The 18,763-nt window shown below is 37.6% G+C and overlaps 2 protein-coding genes across 15 annotated transcripts in view; one reads left to right on the top strand and one right to left on the bottom strand.

Moving 5' to 3' along the window:
• The window catches only part of APBA2 (amyloid beta precursor protein binding family A member 2), a 110,364-nt gene extending 107,260 nt beyond the window's left edge, over positions 1-3,104 (top strand). For 8 of the 12 annotated variants that reach the window (XM_072870827.1, XM_072870829.1, XM_072870828.1 and 5 more), the window contains one exon: positions 1,252-2,570. In XM_072870827.1, coding sequence (XP_072726928.1) covers positions 1,252-1,323 — 72 coding nt within the window. In that variant the 3' untranslated portion in view covers positions 1,324-2,570. Of the gene's footprint in view, positions 1-1,251; positions 2,571-2,886 lie in introns of those variants that run through there. The other 4 variants (XM_072870832.1, XM_072870830.1, XM_072870831.1 and 1 more) reach the window with 2 other exon arrangements.
• ENTREP2 (endosomal transmembrane epsin interactor 2) overlaps positions 2,420-18,763 on the bottom strand; it is a 179,769-nt gene continuing 163,425 nt past the window's right edge. For all 3 annotated transcript variants that reach the window (XM_072870833.1, XM_072870834.1, XM_072870835.1), the window contains 5 exons: positions 14,355-14,430; positions 10,934-11,524; positions 7,323-7,397; positions 6,298-6,626; positions 2,420-4,273 (listed from right to left, as the gene is read on the bottom strand). In XM_072870833.1, coding sequence (XP_072726934.1) covers positions 4,088-4,273; positions 6,298-6,626; positions 7,323-7,397; positions 10,934-11,524; positions 14,355-14,430 — 1,257 coding nt within the window. In that variant the 3' untranslated portion in view covers positions 2,420-4,087. The remainder of the gene's footprint in view (positions 4,274-6,297; positions 6,627-7,322; positions 7,398-10,933; positions 11,525-14,354; positions 14,431-18,763) is intronic.

Here is an 18,763-nt window from a genome sequence, read left to right as displayed (position 1 = left end):
TTCTGAACCTTCAACCTACTGTTTGAATTAAACCAATCAACTAAGGGAAGAACTCGCACAAGCATGCTAGCTATGAAAATGTCTCTTGGCTTATCACTACAGCATCTGCCATAAAAACAAATTAATATTCAAAGAGCTGAGATATTCAAATTGATATGTATTTTAATAATTCCATTTCTACTGAACATTTTCAACTTACCTTGGGAGTAAGTTAGGACATCTCTCTCCAGTACTTTCAGAGAAATCAGCAATGAATGTTTATCAAAATCCCTACTGAATTTAGTGGTAGTGTCATACACAACCCTGGCCAGATCTTCCACTAGTTCCTTTGCCAAATATCAAAGATCACTTGTTTTCCTGTGGAAAATGATACTTGAAAAATAATACAGAGTATGTGCACATTGGCAGGACAAAGCTGTAGATTTCAGTAGAACCTCCATGCCTTTATGGTACCTCTTTGCTGCATCACATCTCACTAAACATATGAGGACAGTATTAAACTTTTTTTTCAGCATGAAGAGACCAAGATATCAAGGCAGTGTATTGCCAGTGGGGGTCTGTATTATCAGTTTGTGAAGTTCACCTTCCTTCCTCTTGCGTTGTCTGATAGGTACTTACAGCTGTTACTACATTTCTGATAAAACTCTGATTACCTGATGCCTTTAATCCTGTTAGTCTGTAAAATTCCTCTGACGTTATCACGGTACTCCGTGTAAGAAGAACTTGAACACACTAGCCATGAGAGAACCTGTTCCACCAAACTCTTGACTGGCATTTAAATATCAGGTGATAAAGTCTGAGTTTTGTGTTCAGAGGATCATACTCCAATTAGGAGAAAACATGTACAAAATGACAGTCCCACAGGGAAGGAAGATGAAAGAAAAATCTAGGTTCAGTTAATACCAGAACAGCAGAATGACTTTTGAGAGAGGTTTGTGCTGTTTCTTTTTTAAGGGCTGTAACTGGAGTAGGGTATAACAATAGAAAGTGTTTAGGTGTCTTTTTAACTATATGATGTTGCATCCTGTTGTTGTCATTAAAAAAAAAAAAAAACCACACACAAAAAAAGCAAAGACAGCAAACCAGCTTGTTAGAACCAGAGAACTCTGAACTAGAAACTTTGGTAACATTCACATCTACAGAAACCAGGACAATAAATGCACTTACACCACAGGGAGAGACAGACTGGGCCTTATGGATTATTTTAAACTAGTAACAATTCTGTTAATCTCTGTGTAAATCAATTGACAGATTCACATGAAGACTATGCCAGCTGCCATGTTCAGGCTTCTAACTGGACAAGAGACACCCCTGTACATCTAGCATGCGACTCTCTTGCAGCAAAATAACTAAATGATTCCATCAAAGCTGAAGCCCTCATAGCTGAAGAATTTTGTATTTTGTATCAATGAAAGGCTTTGAAGCTGACCTGAGGACTCCAAAACAAGGAACAGACAGGTGTCTCTGCCTTTTCTCTCCTTCCTTTTTATTTCTTTGCCAAAAAGTGATGAGAAGGATGGTCAAGGACAATGATCACTGACAAAAATCTTTGTAAAACATTTAAGTATTTTGCAACATCTTCTAAACTCTTTTCTCATAAAACTTAAAACATATTTATTTGTAACCTTTATGTGGAGTGATGTATGTATGTCTGTCTTGTTTGATAACATGGTGAATGTGAATATTTGATGAATGAGAATGCAGGAAGTGGCAAAGAGAAGCGATTAGAGAAAGTTATGGCTGCCTCAAGTTAAAAAAAAAAATCCCAGTCCCATAAAGTGGTCCAATACTGGTGGCTTTGCACAATTTTAAAACCGGTGCCGAATAGATGGTATTTCAGTGGAAAGGAATGTGTGCAGTTAAAACTTCTGGATTCTAATGTAAAGAAAACCACTGTAGTACTTGGTATTGTTATGACAAGTGTAACCTGTTTGGCAAGGTGTGAACATAAACATGTAACAAGTGTTTCATATGCTAAATAAAGAATAATTGCCACAAGATTAAAATCAAAATATTTATTTAGATACATATTTATTTTTAATGCTTGTGATTTTTATGATTTAACAGAGTTATTTCATGGATAACTTATTGCACAGGTTGTGTAATGTATGTGTTGGGCTGGGTTTTTTTTTTCTTTAATTTTTGCATATTACCTTTTTGTTTATATTAGCTCAAAATGGGAAAGCCATGCTTACCTGTTTCTGTCTTTTATAAAGCATTCTTATTCCTAAGGCAATGTGTTCTGAATGTAAATTGTTTTGACAAATAACCTAGCACCATCAGCAGTATTAGAATGTGTGTAGATAAAAAAACCTAGTAGTAAAGTTGTATTCCTTATGAGATAAATGTTAATTGGTGTAACTTTTCATCTAGATTTTTTTTGTTTTGGCCAAGGCCTTTGAAGAAAATACACTGTGACTTAAGAAGCCTTACCATGCAGTAACTAAAGAGCTTTAGATGACTGTACTTCAGGAGTAGTGTGTTGCATGCAACTGACCTTAGGAAAGAATTAACCTACTATCACTAATAAACCTGAAATAATAAAGGAAGCTTGCTTATTTTGTTTGTTGTGTAAGTTTACGTAATAAAAAAATCCAAGTGTATTAAGTGTAATTACATCCAACATTTAATTCTTCATCTAAGTGCAGTTGCAAAGGTCACAGATTATTTTTTTAAAAAGGAATTCATCTCTTGAGTTAGGAATTTGTGTATCGTTATTATCTTGAGAGTAGATGCTTTCAATTAGCATACCTTGTTGCCACTGGATGTCACTGTGACTTCACATCAATACAGAAGCATGCTATAATTAAAATACCTTAAAATGGATGATTCTGTAAAACTTAAACTACCCATCTTCAGCTACGTTCCTTTGTGACCTTTTCACAGGATGTCTGCCCAGCTCAGAGTGACACAAATGAAACCAGTATATGATTAATCCTCAAACGGAAACTAACGCTACTGACAAGCACTGCTGCAAAAAAATAAAACCCCTGAAACGTCAACCTGTGGTAGGTTCTTTATGAGAACCTTTTGTTTAAGGCCTTTCCAATTTCCTCTGAGAGAGCCAGGATGAAGCTTGCACTGGAAGACGTTGCTGGCAGACCTGTGTTTATGCTGGTAATCAGATTAGTGTCAATGATATTTACTTTTTGAATTTTTCTTTTTTTTTAAGATCAATGTTAAATTAATCATAAATGCAGCAGAACCACAAGGACATGTTTTAGTAATACAATTTTCAAAACTACTAATCGGAGTAACAATTCTTTTTGAAAAAATGTTCAAGGCTCTGCTAGATAAAAATTCTTCTAACTTCCTATCAGTTGGCATTTGTAAAAAGTTTGTGAAATCTGCTTTTTGGAAATGCAGAATTTCAAAGACTTCTTCCCTAACACATCTTTTGGTCACAATTCGCAGGGTACTTAAATGTCAGTTTTCAATAGTATATGCTACTCCATTAATAAACTCATGAGCATTCAGAACAAAGCAAAAATAAACCACACTGCAGCCTTTACTATAATTTAGAAGAGCAACATATTGAGGGGGCAGGTGGGAGCAGTGTTAATAGGACAGATCAGTTAGCCTGGCATGAAGACACTGGAAAAATGGATTAGAAGCAGCACTGTACGTGCGTATGAATCAGCTTTACATTTCTATCCAAATCAGTTGTTGAAAAAGCAAAGTCCAGAAATACTTTTTATTAAAACACTGATCATAGTTAAAACACTTTGAGGTACATTAAATAAATACAACTTCTAAGTTGTACAGCCGGTCTCTGGTGGTTTTGCAATGGTTTTCAAGAAATGCTCGGCAGCATCAGTAGCATTTCTATAAATACAGTGAAATAAACGCATTTCTGATTGGGAAAACATTTGTTATGACTTTACTAATAAATCAGTTAAAATTTTGCAAAAATCAGGGCTGAAATTTACATTCAGAAAAAACAGCTGTTCTCCTCCTGCTGTTGGAAAAAAGTGGAATTCCAAAGGAAGACACTTTTTCCTTTTTAAGTCATCCACTACTTGTATTTCTCCCAGTCCTGGTTTCTTCCTTAATTCTCTCTGCTGGAATCACATACCTGCGAATACTATCAAAGGATGGTCTCCCGGCAAACTCCAATTAAACTGTGAGGCCTGTCCCGCTCTAAACTGCAAGTGATATGGGACCTACGTAAGAAGGCAACTGGAGAGCTCAGAGCACCACAGCTCTGAAGATGAAGATCTTCTTGAAGTCGCTTTCTAGAGGTATTCACATTCTGCTGGGAACTTGTAATTACCTGTTTAAAAGGGCAGGAATGGAGAAGGAAAAATGGGGAAAACAGGGTAAGAAATGTTTTCATTTAAAAAGTTCAGTCCCTGGATATAATTTAATTTAAGTTATCTAATGATGGAACTCTCCCAGAGGAGATGTGTGTTTATGCAGCCATCCAGCGACCCTCTCACTTCTCCTGTTCTTACAGCTGGTCAGGGCTGAGTACTGGCTACTGGAAGGCACAATCAGGCTTGAAAGGCATCAGGCCTCGTATCTGCACTGTAGTGTCAAATCAACAAAGGCGCAAACAAGTACTTGTTTCTCTCTATACGAATGAAAAGGAAACCTGTGGAAAAGGCGGCAGCTCTGCCTTATAATTGACAAATACAAGTTTGGAGCAAATTAAACTCATCTGTTTCTTTTAGGAGAAAGAGATGCTTCGCTAGCTTTGCTGAGGGTGGAAGAGAACTAAAACCTTGCAAGCCTGGTAAACAAACATTTTGGTGTTAATAGAACTGTCAAGCTACTTTACAAATCTGAATTAGACAACTATTTTACCAAAAATTCTGTGACTTCTTAAGTAGACTGCTGTGATGTCCTGGACTTTCACTAATTAATAGTGGGGTTTTGTCTGAAAAAAAAAAAACCTACTAAAATTATTTATTTAATGTGAAAAACCTATATGTCTCCCTGAATCTAAGAAATCCACACAGGAGAAAAATTGGGCCATTGGTTTCTGGTTTTATCACCTACATAAACACTCAAATTTTTTTATACTGTTTTGTTTTGTGAGAAACTACGTTTTTTTCATTTAAAGAAATTTTTTTTCAGCTTTCTAACCTTGAGGATTTAATGACCTACAAATTTTGTAAAGCAATAAAAACGTTAAAATTTAATTCCATACTGACGTTCTGTTAAGTATGTCATGATTGTACTGCTTTTCTACCCACGTGACTACAGAAGTAACTGATACGGGGCTACTTCTTTGTTCTACTTCATAGTTAGCAAAAACAATCTTGCAGCAAGCTTTATTAAATGCTGTCTGTTTCCTGCTACACATCACACACTCTCACCATGCTGTTCAAGTGTTATTACATCCCCTGTTAATACTTAGCCAGTTTCCCTCACTTAGGGATCAGCAGACTAATACCACAGGAATTACAGTATCTCAGAAGGGGGGGAAACAGCCCTCAAGTGTGTATCCTTAATAGTCTGTCCAGCTCTGTGGAAACCCTACAGGCAATCTGAATGTGGTTAGTCAGCTAAGAGCATTCTGCTTTTCAAATCTGACAACATAAAAGGAACTTCATTTATATAGCTATCATTCTGGTAACAATACTAGCAAGAGGTGATTCATCACCTTTCTTCCTGCAAAAAAGATTTATTATTAAACATGTATTAGATAATAAAAGTTGCTGCCACTACTAATTCCCTTGTTTTATAGGATTCCTTCCAAGCCTTGTGTCTGTTTTATTCTCACTCAAGGTAAGAAGATGTATTACTCCTTCATTTGGAAAAGTGCAATTTCTCAATCCTTTTTCTTAAAAATAGCAAGGGTCATTATCATTCTTCTAGCCAGGAGTAAGGGTAACTGCACTGTTCTGTTTTGACAGATCATGGCCCTGCTTGTATATCTACCCAGTCTTTTCAGCTAGTAACTTATGCTGTACAAATACATTTGCCTGAAAAAACAACAGATCCAAGTCAGTTCTGTGTATCTCTGTATATAAACACAACTTCATGTATGGAACAGTCACAGCTGCAGAAGGACGCTGGAAAGAAGACAGGATGATTATCAATGTGTAAATACCAGCTCCCTATAGATCTCCTAGGATACTGGGTCCAGCTGAAGAATTTTAAATGCATTTATCAATGGTTTGGTGTAAAATGCATTGCTGCCCAGTAAATATTAATTATTTCTTACTAAAGCCATGTTACTATAAAAGAACTTTTGTAGGAATTGTCTGAAGTACTTAAAACTGTAAAAACATTTAAATAAGGTATGTGTCTATCATGGCTGAACAAATGTTTAGAACTTAAATGACCTACCTGGTCTATAATATTGGCACTGAAGATGGCTTCTTCCATGTGTCTCTCATCAGACTTTATTACTGATCGTATGCTGTTCACTACGTGACGTACTTCTGGAGGGAGATTACAGTTTGAATGTTCCAAAAATTTTGCCACTAAAATTTTTGTGTCTTTATAGGCCTTAAGGTCCACTAAAGAGTGTGGTCGCTCTTTTGAGACTGTGTGTAAAGCCTTTGGCTTTAGGTGTAGATCAATTTTCCTTGCATCCCTCTGTTTTCCAGTTGGTAGGAAACTGCTCAAAGAATGCTGACAAGCAGAGGCAGCCATATGAGAACCAGAATCAGGAACTAAAAAAGGGGGGGAAGAATATCTTTAAAGTAATAAGTTAAAAAAAAAAAGAAAAAAAAGAAAAAAAGGCAAAACAAATATTGTCACAAAAGTTTTTACTTTGTCATAAAATGTCTGTTTTTTCTGAAGAATAACAAAAACACGCCATCAAGGAAACATTGCAAAATGGTATTTAACCAGGGGTCAAGAGTAAGACTCTTTCCCATGACCAAGAAGGACTGCATTTAGGAAAAGTGGGTGGGTAATTCAAGTACTTCATAAATCACAGACAGTTTTGTTACCTCTACTTTCAGGGACTTCAGCAGACATTAATGATAAGGGGAAACACCAGCTACTCAGTGTTACATATGTAACTTGTACTGTTTTAGGCCAGCTGCCCCCCCCCCAACTGTAAGGATAAAGTTCTCCTTATTTCTAGGCCTCAAAAATTATAAGCAGCGAATAATACAAGAGAGATTAATAAGAAATACAGGGAAAGCAAACATGCTAAACTAGAACAGACGACTTCATTCGCAGCATTTATTTTCACTCAGAGGCTGGTTCCATCAGCATTGTACATCATATATGTATGCTGTTAGTAAGTGATTTTTCTGCCCCCAATTTCTCGAGCTTGTTTCTCTATCAGAAGCTTTTAATTCTTTTTAAAACAAAAGAAGGAAACCCATATGATCCTGCTTTAGAAAACTGATCCTCACCTGTTTCTAATGTAGCTGAAGATAATCCTGCATCTTGACACTGGCTACATATAGGAGTCCAGGCACAATTATCACCTTTAACCAAAAGAGAGAGACAGAAAGAGCACAATCAACCCCTGCTATCCTCTGCCCAAAGCAAGGAAAAATACACTGGCATCTTTTATTATCTCCTTTACAGAATGAAACTACTCAAAAGAAATACTACTTTCAAGATGTCCATTCATAAAGAGAAGCTACTATACACAGAAATGTCCTATAAGCTGTTAAATAAATACAAATAGAAAATATAGTTCCTGCTTGATGGTTTCCTCTCTGTTATACAGCTATCAAATCCTAAATATTTCAGGCCTAAGCACTGAAGCTACAGAAGGCTCCCTGCTAAGGGCAGACCTCAGACTTTCCTGTATTTCCTTGGCAGACAGAGTTTATCTTGGAAAATGGGAAAAACAAGAAAGATAAATCCCTCTTATTTCTACAAAATCAGCATTTTATTCAGTATTTCTACCTTCCTTTTTTATAGATTTTCATTCTTTGCAGGGCAAATGCTATCCACCAATTAAATTAATGGGTAGGTGACCACTATGGTTACTGATGATCCAATCAATAACAAGTGGTTACAGAGCACCTACAAACAGCTCTGGACATAGTTGCCTTAAATGACAGAGTTTCTGGGATGCCAGCACAAGGATCAATGATGATGAGATCACACTATACAGTAATGACCAGTGCAGTCTTTTTGGTTTCAAGCTTGTGACAGTCAAGATGGAATAAACCCTCACATTTATGCTAGGGCTGTTTACATCTGTTTCCAAGACTGAAAACTATTTTGAACTTCTAGGTAGATTAGAGAGGTTTTCTTCCATATCTTCAGGGAAAGTTTATAATGAAAAGCTGGTATAATCCTCTCTGGTAGAGTGAATAATCAAATGAAGGAAAACAAAGGTAAGATGCTACAAACATAGAAATCTGTAAGAAAGATGTGCTTGAAGCACATGAATTGTGTTTTATTGCCCTAAAAGCCCAGAGTTTTATGCCAGCGTTAAAATTCCCAAATTCCTAATTTATTAGATCTCATTGCTGTTGTGTCACTACACTATCACACATGTGCAACATTCCTGTGTCAAATAATTTATGTTCCAAACTACATACAGTGCAATCACAGTAACATTCAAGACCCATTTAACAAAACTCTACGCAGTAAATTTCAAGGTTGCGCTCCTAAATCTCTTCACATTGACTTGTACAGGGAAGTTAATCAGAAGGGTCGTAAGACAAAACCAAACCCCATTTACCAATCTGACCACGGTATTTTTCCGTTTGTGAACATGCCTGAAGCTCTCCCACCCCTCAGTTCTCCAAAATCCACAGTATGTGTCTTACATGAGTTATTAGTATTAACAATACATACTTACTGTTCTGTCTTTCATATGGTCCATCTATTTGACCAGTTCTTCTACTCCAGGACAGTTTTAAAAAATAAGTCTATGTTACTGAAAAAAACCCCAAACACTTTTTCTTCTGGGTTGGGTAGTTGATGGAGCTCAGTTGGTTCCCTTTATCTTTGCCTATCATTCAATTCTGTGGATGTATTTTAAAGTTCTGCAGTAAGATCTCTATACCAATAGCCAGTCATGAAAAATCTAGATCAAATGCCTTTTTAAAGTTATAAAGACTAAAAAGAACTTCAGCTGTGTGTCACAGCTTAGGAAAAATAAGCTTCAGGGCTGCTACAAACAGCTGGTACACGTTACTAGAATCGTGCTGCTTCTAACCTATGTATGATTTCCAAATAAAGTTCAACAAAAAGTAGAGGAAGGGGAAGTGATGTGAAGTTGTGAAAATCTTCAGAGTAAAATTTTGCAAACTGTAGTTTGCCAAACATATAAATGAAAGAAATATGCACATCTCGACTCAAGTGCTTCTCTTCAGGATTTCATTTTAAAGAGTCTTCTGTAGGCAGCAAAAGAATGGCAAACTAGGTCAGCACAAACACATTCCCTCTGAGTTACTTCTTCTCTTGCTCCTCCCTCTGCTGTGTGTATATCAGTATCTCGAGAACCATCTCTGCTCCTTTATTACAATCTTTGCTAAGCCCAGTTACATCTCAGTAATGTTCAACCCGTGTCCCTCAACTCATGTGGGGCTAAGAACTTGGAAATTTGTCAAAATAATTCCCATAATGCCACTTCTCCAGAAAAGATGATGGATGTATTTAGGACAAGTTAAAAATGAAGGCAGAGCATCTGTTCTACCAGGTGTCCCAGCAGTCAGCTAGAACACGTAGATATGGCTGCCTACAGTAATCTCTCTCTCAAACACTACTCAAAGAGCATATGGAGCACAATATGGAAAACTTGCAGAGTGTGATCCAGAAGAGAAAGGGCTGTTCTTCTTGTCTTTGGCACAGTAGAAAGGATTCAGAAATTCCTGCTTGCTGTCTGCACAGCAGCTTCATAGCACGTATATCCTAGCAGAGTAAATTTCATAACATAAATGCAGACTTCTAGATTAAAGATTCACTTTTCCTGGACAGAAGGCTCAGGCTAGATTTCTAATGGTAAAAGACACTCAATTATTGAGCTAAGTATGAGGTCTCTGAAATTCATAGAAACAGAATAATGATGCAAAAACTGTAACAGAACCAACACATTGTCTTCCTAAATAAAACCAGTTACTTCAGTATTTTGTCTACTTTTGTTTTGAGCTAGTCACATGATTCTTCCTCTAGATCCCTTAGAAAGCCCAGTGACCGCATCTGTAACAGCACAATCTATATCTTACAAAGCTTTTAATCTTTACTTTCAAACCACTTCTCCAGGTTACCCCCTTTGAATCTCTCCAAACAGCTTGCATCCTTTTATAAAACCTGCACTTTTCAAATGGTTTAGACAGCTCTACATTCCTGCTATTATTTGATCAAGCCATTCTCTACTAAATCAAACATTTCTTTTTCACTAACAAGTGGATTTTTATGAAGATACACTGTTCAGCTGACAATGTCTCCTCTCTTCTGATATGAATCTCCTTTTAGACAAGTAGGGAAGAAGATGCTTATCCACGACAGGTCAAAAGCTCTCCTTTTCATTTATCATCATCATGTGCCTTATCTTTCATTTCTTTGTCCTTTAAAACTTTTCACTGTACAGTCCAACTTGCTACTACACAGTCACACTGACGGTCTCTGACATGCACCAATACTGTCAATGTCAGCGTCACCTTCAGGAAACACAACCTGCTGTATTACAAGCATGACAGCTCAGTTAATCGTTTCCTAAATAGACCCCAGCTACCATTCAACTTCTTAGTTTAGCTTCTCAGTATAACGGTAATAGAGAGGTGGAAGCATCTACTCAAGAGATGGTTTTCTGAGCACTGCAGAAAGGCTGGTACAATTTAGAAAAGCCAAAATTAATTTCACTCTGTCACTTTTCCCATTTCCATTCTTCTTAAAAATTTTCAAATCTAGAAAATGTGCATGGAACTAAAGCCGCCACGCATAAGTCAACCCTCACTGGAATGTTTCATATAATTTCCAGCAGCACCAATTGCTGCATAAATCACATACCACTCATTTGTTCTATGCTCCATTGGCCTTGTGGTACTACACCTACCTTCTGCATAAGACGAACATGATACAGGGTCACTAGTTGATCGGACTATATTTGAAATTCGGTATTTTGTAATGTGATGCTGCTGGACAGCACTCTCGTAGCCGCTTGCATACGATGAAGCATTTGCAGGCCCAAAACAGGGAGAGGTCTGGGAAGGGACAGGAGGCTGGCTAAAGACCACACAGCAGATTTTCTTTTGCTTCAAAGGCGGCGTGGCATTGTTCTCTTGAGCAGAACTCTGCAGTTCTCTTTCTGAGGGGCTGAAATTCTCTGAGGAACAGTTCAACGACCTGCAGTGGGCACAGTTCTTTTCTTGTCCTTGAGACCTGTCTGTAGAGGCTTGGCTGTGGGAACTGTCATCCTCATCAGGAAAACCCTCTGAGCGAGTTCTGTGGAACCTGCAGTGGGTGCTGTAATCCAGAGTGCTGCAGCTCTGGTCCGTAGCCCCTTTGGGGGTTGTACAGTAGGGAGAAAGATCTGCAGAATGGAGAGATCCTTGAGCTTCCAGCGAACAAAGATCTTCAGAGGAGCAGCTACGGTCTGGGATATCAACAGCCTCAGAGACCATCAAAGAGGTGCTCTCAACAGAAACTGCAAAACAAGAGATTCAGAGAGAAATAAAGACTTCTTGCCCCTCTCCCATTCCCCCCGGCCCTGTTTTCAATATACTGATTTAAATTTAGTAATTGGCAAGCACATCAATAATTACTCAAAAGCTTTCAGATGACAGAATGCCAAAGCAAAAGATAGAAGTCATTTACATGTTTCTAGGCCTTCAGCAAAGATAATTTGTGCTGTCCTCGAGTATTTTCTTCAACTAATAAGCATACTTGAGCACTGACACAAAGTATTATCTGTAACTACATTTGGACAGGAACAGCTCTTTCACTACTGCTTTCTTTAATAAACAGTGAGAGATTGCCTGTGGTAGAAAAAGTAAAACTTTACACAAATGCTGAAAAAGCATGGCTGTGATCACTTTTAAGCTATCACTACTGTCAATATTAGCTTTGTACGTAACACTTTCTAATCAATCATCATTTCCCTGAAGCATGCATCTAAGTTCTTTACAAATGAGAATTCACCATCATATAACATCTCTGGCACACAAAATATGACACACACACTTCAGATAGAAGCTAAACATTCTATGCAAGGTCACATCATCTTTGAAGCCCTTTGTATTAAAAATTGAGATTGTTGTCACTTCCTCTGTCATGTCTACAAATGTGTGTTATGGATAAAAATGGCCCCTTGTATGAAAACAAGTATTTGGCTCTGCATTATTCCCAAAGTCATGACAAAAATAAAGAAAATAAAACTAGATAATCCAGTCTCCAGGCTCCAATAATACAGACAATACTTTTCCCATATCCGACTGGAATTCCTTGAAGTCCTCCATCTAAAATAAAAATATTTACAAAATACAAATCACATAATTGTATTCAGCTCAGCAGCCTCTGATGCCCTTTTTTGCATAACAGCTGCTGCTAACCATATTGATGAGACAAATGTATTTTAACTGTTTTGTTCAGGAATAGAAAAATAGGATCTTTTAGTGAATTAGAGATAATTTGTTAAGTGCTCCCATGTTGTGGGGTCCAGGAAGCAGAAAGCTTTCTACGGTATAGGGAAATTGACTACCAAAATGAAAATCAAATATTCATGAGGTTGGATTTTATGAAGGACATTTTCTTCTTACATAAAATGAATCACAACAACTGTTTTCTTTTGGGGCTTCCAGAAATAAATTTGTAACACTTACAAGGCAATCGTAAGATTGCCAAAAAGGACATAAGAATCAATAATGGAAATACATCTATACATCTGCATTATGCTAAAAAGACATAATATGCACCGCTTATTAGGGGTTAGGTGCAAAGCTGCAGTGGTTTATTGGACCATTTATATTTGTGATGAGTCCCCAAACATTTTTTACCTAGTTAGATGATTCTTTGCAACAATATTCCCTTCACTCGGGCTTTGAAATATCTATGAAGTTTGTATGGATAAATGAAAGCATCCAGTTTGTGCCTGTCTTCAGAGCATAGATTTTCACTGTCCAAACTCTCTCTGGTTTGATTCGATTTAATGGATAACTAGAGTGTGGTTGTTTGTACCATTTGCTACCTGGACTCAAGGGCCTTAAGCGGTATTTACAGCTTCTTACTATGCTACTCTTCCACTGGCATGGTTTTTCTGGTAATACCGACAGCAGTAGGAAGGGCCTGAAGCAGATGAGAAGCAATCACTGTTCAAAAGACACAGAACGGTGACACCTGACTGATTTTACATTAATAAAACATGCCCGAGGGCCTTCCTCTTCCCTTTCATATGTGCACAGCGCAATATGTAATGTCAAAACCCTGGCTTGAGACTGGTCCACTGCTTCCCCATAGTCAAAACTCTAGCACTGGCCTTAAAACTTAGACTTTCATATGTGGATGTGAAGTCCAAATGTACTCATGAACTTTGGGAACTAGCTTTGTAGACACAGCCCTTGTTACCAGCAGCACTTAAAAACTGGTCACCTTCAGTGGTCACGCTCCATTGCAGTTGTCAAACACCAGGGTTTAAAAAAAAATAAATTCATATTTACCAGTAGTTAAAGGTCACTACTAGTGGCTCTGGAAACTGAAATAATCCTTCACAGAACAGATACTCTGTGTGGGAACAGATGCTCCTCACTTACCTGTTAGGCTGTCAGTCCCATTCATGGATGCTAGGCGAGAGAGGACTGTTTCTGTTTCTGGGACCACTCTGCCACCAGCTCTCTGCCCATACGTGTACTAACTGAGAACACCTGCCAGTCTATTCATTAACACAATATGAATATGATATGGAAAAAGTATTTAATGGGACTTCTACTAAAATAATTATTTCATACAAACTGCTCAACATCTCATGATCACTGAGGCTGTAATGTTTGAAAAGCCCTCCATATCAACAGACGTGGTAAGGAGGCCTATTCTAGTAACTTAAACTTTAAACAAACAGGCTCTGTGCTGCTACTCATCTACCTGCATTCACAACATCTACGCTTCAGGCAGCAAGCTTCCTATTCAGGCTTCTGGAAGCCATGCAGGAAACTACTATACGGAGAAGGCATGTGGACTATCAGGAAGGCACCCATGGTTGCTGACAATGAGAAACAAACTGCCAGTTACATGCATGACTCTTCAAAGAGAAATGACAGTTGCCATATCTGCCTCAAAGGGCTTTACAGAGCATGCTTTGTTGAGCAAAACTCTCCTCTGCATTTCCAGCCACATCAGTTTATGACTGTGAAAAGGTTCTTCTTGCCGTGAACAATCGGAAAGCAAATCCTTCTTTCTCCATTGGGAAGGGCAGAAGAGAGAAAAGTCCACTCAAAAATCCTACTCCGTCTTTCTCAAGCAGACAAACACAATGTCATGATTACCTTGTGTGCTGAAGTCCAGGATCACGTTCCTCTCACCCACACTTGATTCGGATACTTGCTGATCAGTACCAGTGACCTAAATGAAAATTGTTTAATGAAACAGCACATTAATCTGCAATTTACCAAAACAAAGTATAGTGCTAATGATCTTAAGAACACATCTGACAATGTGAAATAACTATCATGTAAGCTGCTATTCAGACTGAAAGCTATTTAAAGATACAGTACTTTCCAATATCTTTGGGTTAGGAACAAATGCAGGGCAAAGGAATGTGCTTAAAGCAATTTTTCTTTTTTTTTCCAGAATCTACAAGCTAAATTCATCTTGAATGCTGGGGCTGCAGGCCCACATTACAAAACTTAATGTCTGCAGTGCTTAAAACTAATGGGTTTTTTACAAGCTATCTCTTTTTCTACAGTCTGCGTTTTTCCGTATTATACTTTTTCCCCACCACATTATATCACCATAGAATAGGACAGAGAATGACAGAAACCATAAAAACAAGCAGAAGAGCAGTATTTTCCTGTGGTTATTTGCCGAGATGTTAACACCTAATGCATTTTTAAGCCCTGTAACACCATTGCTGCTCAACGTGGCTGATGCAGGGTGCTCTCCAGCCTATCAGAGATTGCTGAAGGGAGGTAATACTCACCTTTTTTCTGAAAGGATGGATCTAAGTGGGTAACTTCCCTTCACTTTTGACAATCATGTGAACAAAATACAGAATTAGTCCTGCTGGAAAGACATGACCCATAAACACCTGAAATTTAGGAAATCTTTCTACTGATTTTAATAAACTTTGAATTGGACCTTGTTGCCAATCTCAGATTTTTAGCAGTTCTTTGGGATCATGATTATTAAAAGAATGGTTCCAATACATAGCTGGTAACAATAAATGAGAAAAATATAAAAAGAAAAGTCGAAGGGAATGAGATTGACACCATCTTTAGCAGAAAGCATCATATCTGCTTCTGTCTGTAGGGCCACAATTAACTAGTAAAAGCTTATTACGGTTGGTGACAGTCTAGAAATAACCATCAGTCACCTCTGTGAAAACCTTTTTGTCAAGAGCTTAATTTATATCTGGCCTTCTAAAAAATTGAATGTGACACTATTACTCTGAAGCTATTAAGGAAAGAGCTTCCAGTGCACATATCAATGTAGATTAATGCAGACATATATATGCATAACTTACTGTGCTCAACTGATTTTTTTTTTTAATCTATCTATCCATAGCTTACTATGATCAAGTGATCAGGAAACTTCTTCTGATACAGATTTAGTTTTAAAAAGTGATTTTAAGTCTGAAGGTTAGCAGATACAACTCTAAACAAAGAACAGGAGCAGAAATACTTTAACTCAGCAATAAATGGATAGAGGACTGGGAAGCAAAGATGAAATCACTCATATTTTTAAACAATTTGCTTGGAAATTTCTTAAAGGATCTTTCTTTATTGAAGCAGAATATTGCACCCGCGGTAAAAAAAAAAAATAGTGGTGTCACTCTAAGTTGCAGGCCATTCCTGGGAACTAACTGTGGAACTGCTGGGAACTAATTGGAAAAGTAGTGTTCTCAAATGCTCTTTGTTGCTGGAGAAAATTCAGTTAGACTAACTACATTTTGGAAGAAATAATATAATGTTTTAAGGGTGTTTGTTTTTTTTTAAAAAATCTAGGGGTTCTTTTAAAATCTAGGTGGTTTCACAAGTTCTTAAACATTGACAGGAAAATATCTGCTGAATATTTGGGCTGAAACCTTTATTGACCTTCTACATTCTCCCGGTCACCTGGCAGCTGTAGTGACATTGTCTAGTACCTAAAAATGGCCTAATACCTATAAAATGAGTTATCTGTAGCTTTGTAGCTTTGATCTAGTAAATTTAAAAGAATAACATTATTATACAGCATATAAAACAAACTTAAGGCTTGTGAAAAAAGCTGGTTTAGCAATTCTTGAAATCAAAATATTGCATCTCTCTTTACATACTTTAGTTTCCTGTTACACAAACATTTCTAGATTATGACAGTTCAGTTTTCATGTCCTTTTTTTTTATTTCTCTGCTTAGTTTGCCAAAGGGAACAATTATAGCACTGACAGAATTTTTTGACCTGGGAATAAGACAACTAAGCTCATTTGACACAAGCCACGGAACAGCTATCAGTACTCTGCTTTGACATCTTGTTGGAACAGAGCTTGCACACAACACACCATGGACCCAAGGTGTATTCCAACATGGGCAGGAGACAAACTATTTTACCTTGCAGTTAGGTGTCAATATTGAGAATCCTTCAGCTCACCTAGGGTAAGGACTCATGTTTTACTCAGGGAAACTACAGAGAGGAACTGTTCTCAGCACTCTCCTCCATGCAATGAGATTTGCATCAGCCTTTCACATCCTTTGGAATTTAGAGGGACACAAAAGCTCATCCGCCGCACATCACAGCCTTCTTAGGCTCTGCCTCAATTTCAGAGGCTGCTACAGAGGCTGAAAACCTTGCAGCAACATACCTAAAGACATGGGGCTGCATAAACAAGGCAACATTCTTAGAGGTGACTCGTTCCTATGTGGATCAAAGTACATGGCCTCTCAGCTTAACTTCTGGATGCTTGCTTATATGCTGCAGACTACATGATATTATAGTCTTCTCTAATTACAACTGCTGGAACTTAAAAAAAAAACAAACCAAAACCAAGAAACCCCACAATCAAACCCCAACCATATGACAAATAGATGGGACAAATTTACACACACAGAAATTGCTTCTTGAGACCAAATGGAAGACTGAATATTCCCCTCTATATAAAATCTGCCACACACAGAAAAGCGCTCATCATCTTTAAGGTTTATCTCTTAAGGGCCTCATTGATAACTAGCATCCTTAATTGTGGGAAAATGAGAGATTTCAAGATTTCAGGCATGCAGAAGAAATCAAGGATATAATTTGAATTTTGGTTTCTTCTCCTACTTTTTTCAGTATTTAGCCATAATTTGCAAAACATAAGCCATTTAAACTTATCTGATCAGCGTGTTAATTTTTGCTTTTGCTTCCCTTGTTCTTTCTCCATTCACAAGAATAATTGCTGAATGTATTTTATATGCATTTGGAATTGATTAACCTTCTTGCCTGGGGGAAGGAGAACCATGGTTTTAATTGTAGGAGATAACACTGACAATTTTTAGTCAGGTCAGAGTTTTGGTTCACAAAGGGATGGCACGTGGTTTCGTACAGGTTCCTGCACAGCCTAGCGTAACAAAACCTTATTGACTTGCACATCCTCAGACATAAAGCTGGTAAAGACAGTCACTAAGCTATCAATAGGAAAAGGAAAGAAAAACCATGCTTTTAACAAGCTTGCACAGCCTACAGGTTAGTAAACCTTACAAAACAGTCACTGGTATAATTTGCCCAGAACCCTGATCTGTTTGTTCTTGTCTTTTCTATATCCTAGTCAATACTTTGCATGGAAAACAGTGTGAAAAACACTTTTTTTCATAGTCATAAAATGGGAATTCCTAATCAGTACAGATGACAACAGCAATTTTTACTTAGATGCAACCACTTAAATTAGCACTGACATTCGTTGTCCGTGAAATGCATGAAATATTGAGTCTAATTTGATACAATTTAATAAAATTCTAAGGACCTCAATCCATTTTCAAACAAACAAAAACTGTTGCTTGATGGTCAGTAAAAGGTTTTACAATTATGACATTATTACATAATGGTTTCCAGAAGCACTTCTGTAGCTAAAGCTCTGCCATGATTTCCATTGCAAAGTCTGCCTTTGAGGGATTTATAAATCTAGCTATTTCAGTTCATACCATACTGTAGTTTGGTGCATCTTATATGGGAGCATTTGCATCATGTAAGAATTTAGGACTCCATTTTGTTCCTCTTGTAGACCTAAAACTGTCTTAGACTTTGGCTCCATTCCTCCATTTACAGATCGACTGGGACACTGACTGCAAAAAAATATGTTAGGGCTTTTGTTGTCAATAAAAGTACATGGCTACAAAGTTGCTGTGTCAATAAAAGTACATGGCTACAAAGTTGCTGTGTAGGCTTTAGTTAGCCATTGCCAATGTATTTCACTTCTGATACTCAGCACCTGTTGTTACTTTGCTCCTATAAGCTCTCTGAACCAGCAACTATCAACTCACTCCTGGGAGGAAACTATAAAATTATCACCATTTAGAAATTAAAACTCACTACTCATGGTTAGTGACCTGCTACACCACTTAGACACTCACAAGTCTATGGGGCCTGATGAGATCCACCGGAGAGTACTGAAGGAACTGGCAGAAGTGCTCACCAAGCTGCTTTCCATCATTTACCAGCAGTCCTGGCTAACTGGGGAGGTCCCAATTGACTGGAGATTAGCGAACATGACATCCATCTACAAGAA

This window comes from Ciconia boyciana, chromosome 8 (genome assembly GCF_034638445.1).
Source record: "Ciconia boyciana chromosome 8, ASM3463844v1, whole genome shotgun sequence".
In the NCBI taxonomy this organism is placed as follows: Eukaryota; Metazoa; Chordata; class Aves; order Ciconiiformes; family Ciconiidae; genus Ciconia; species Ciconia boyciana.
Note: the sequence above shows the minus strand (reverse complement) of the source record. Positions and strands in the feature narration are given on the sequence as shown.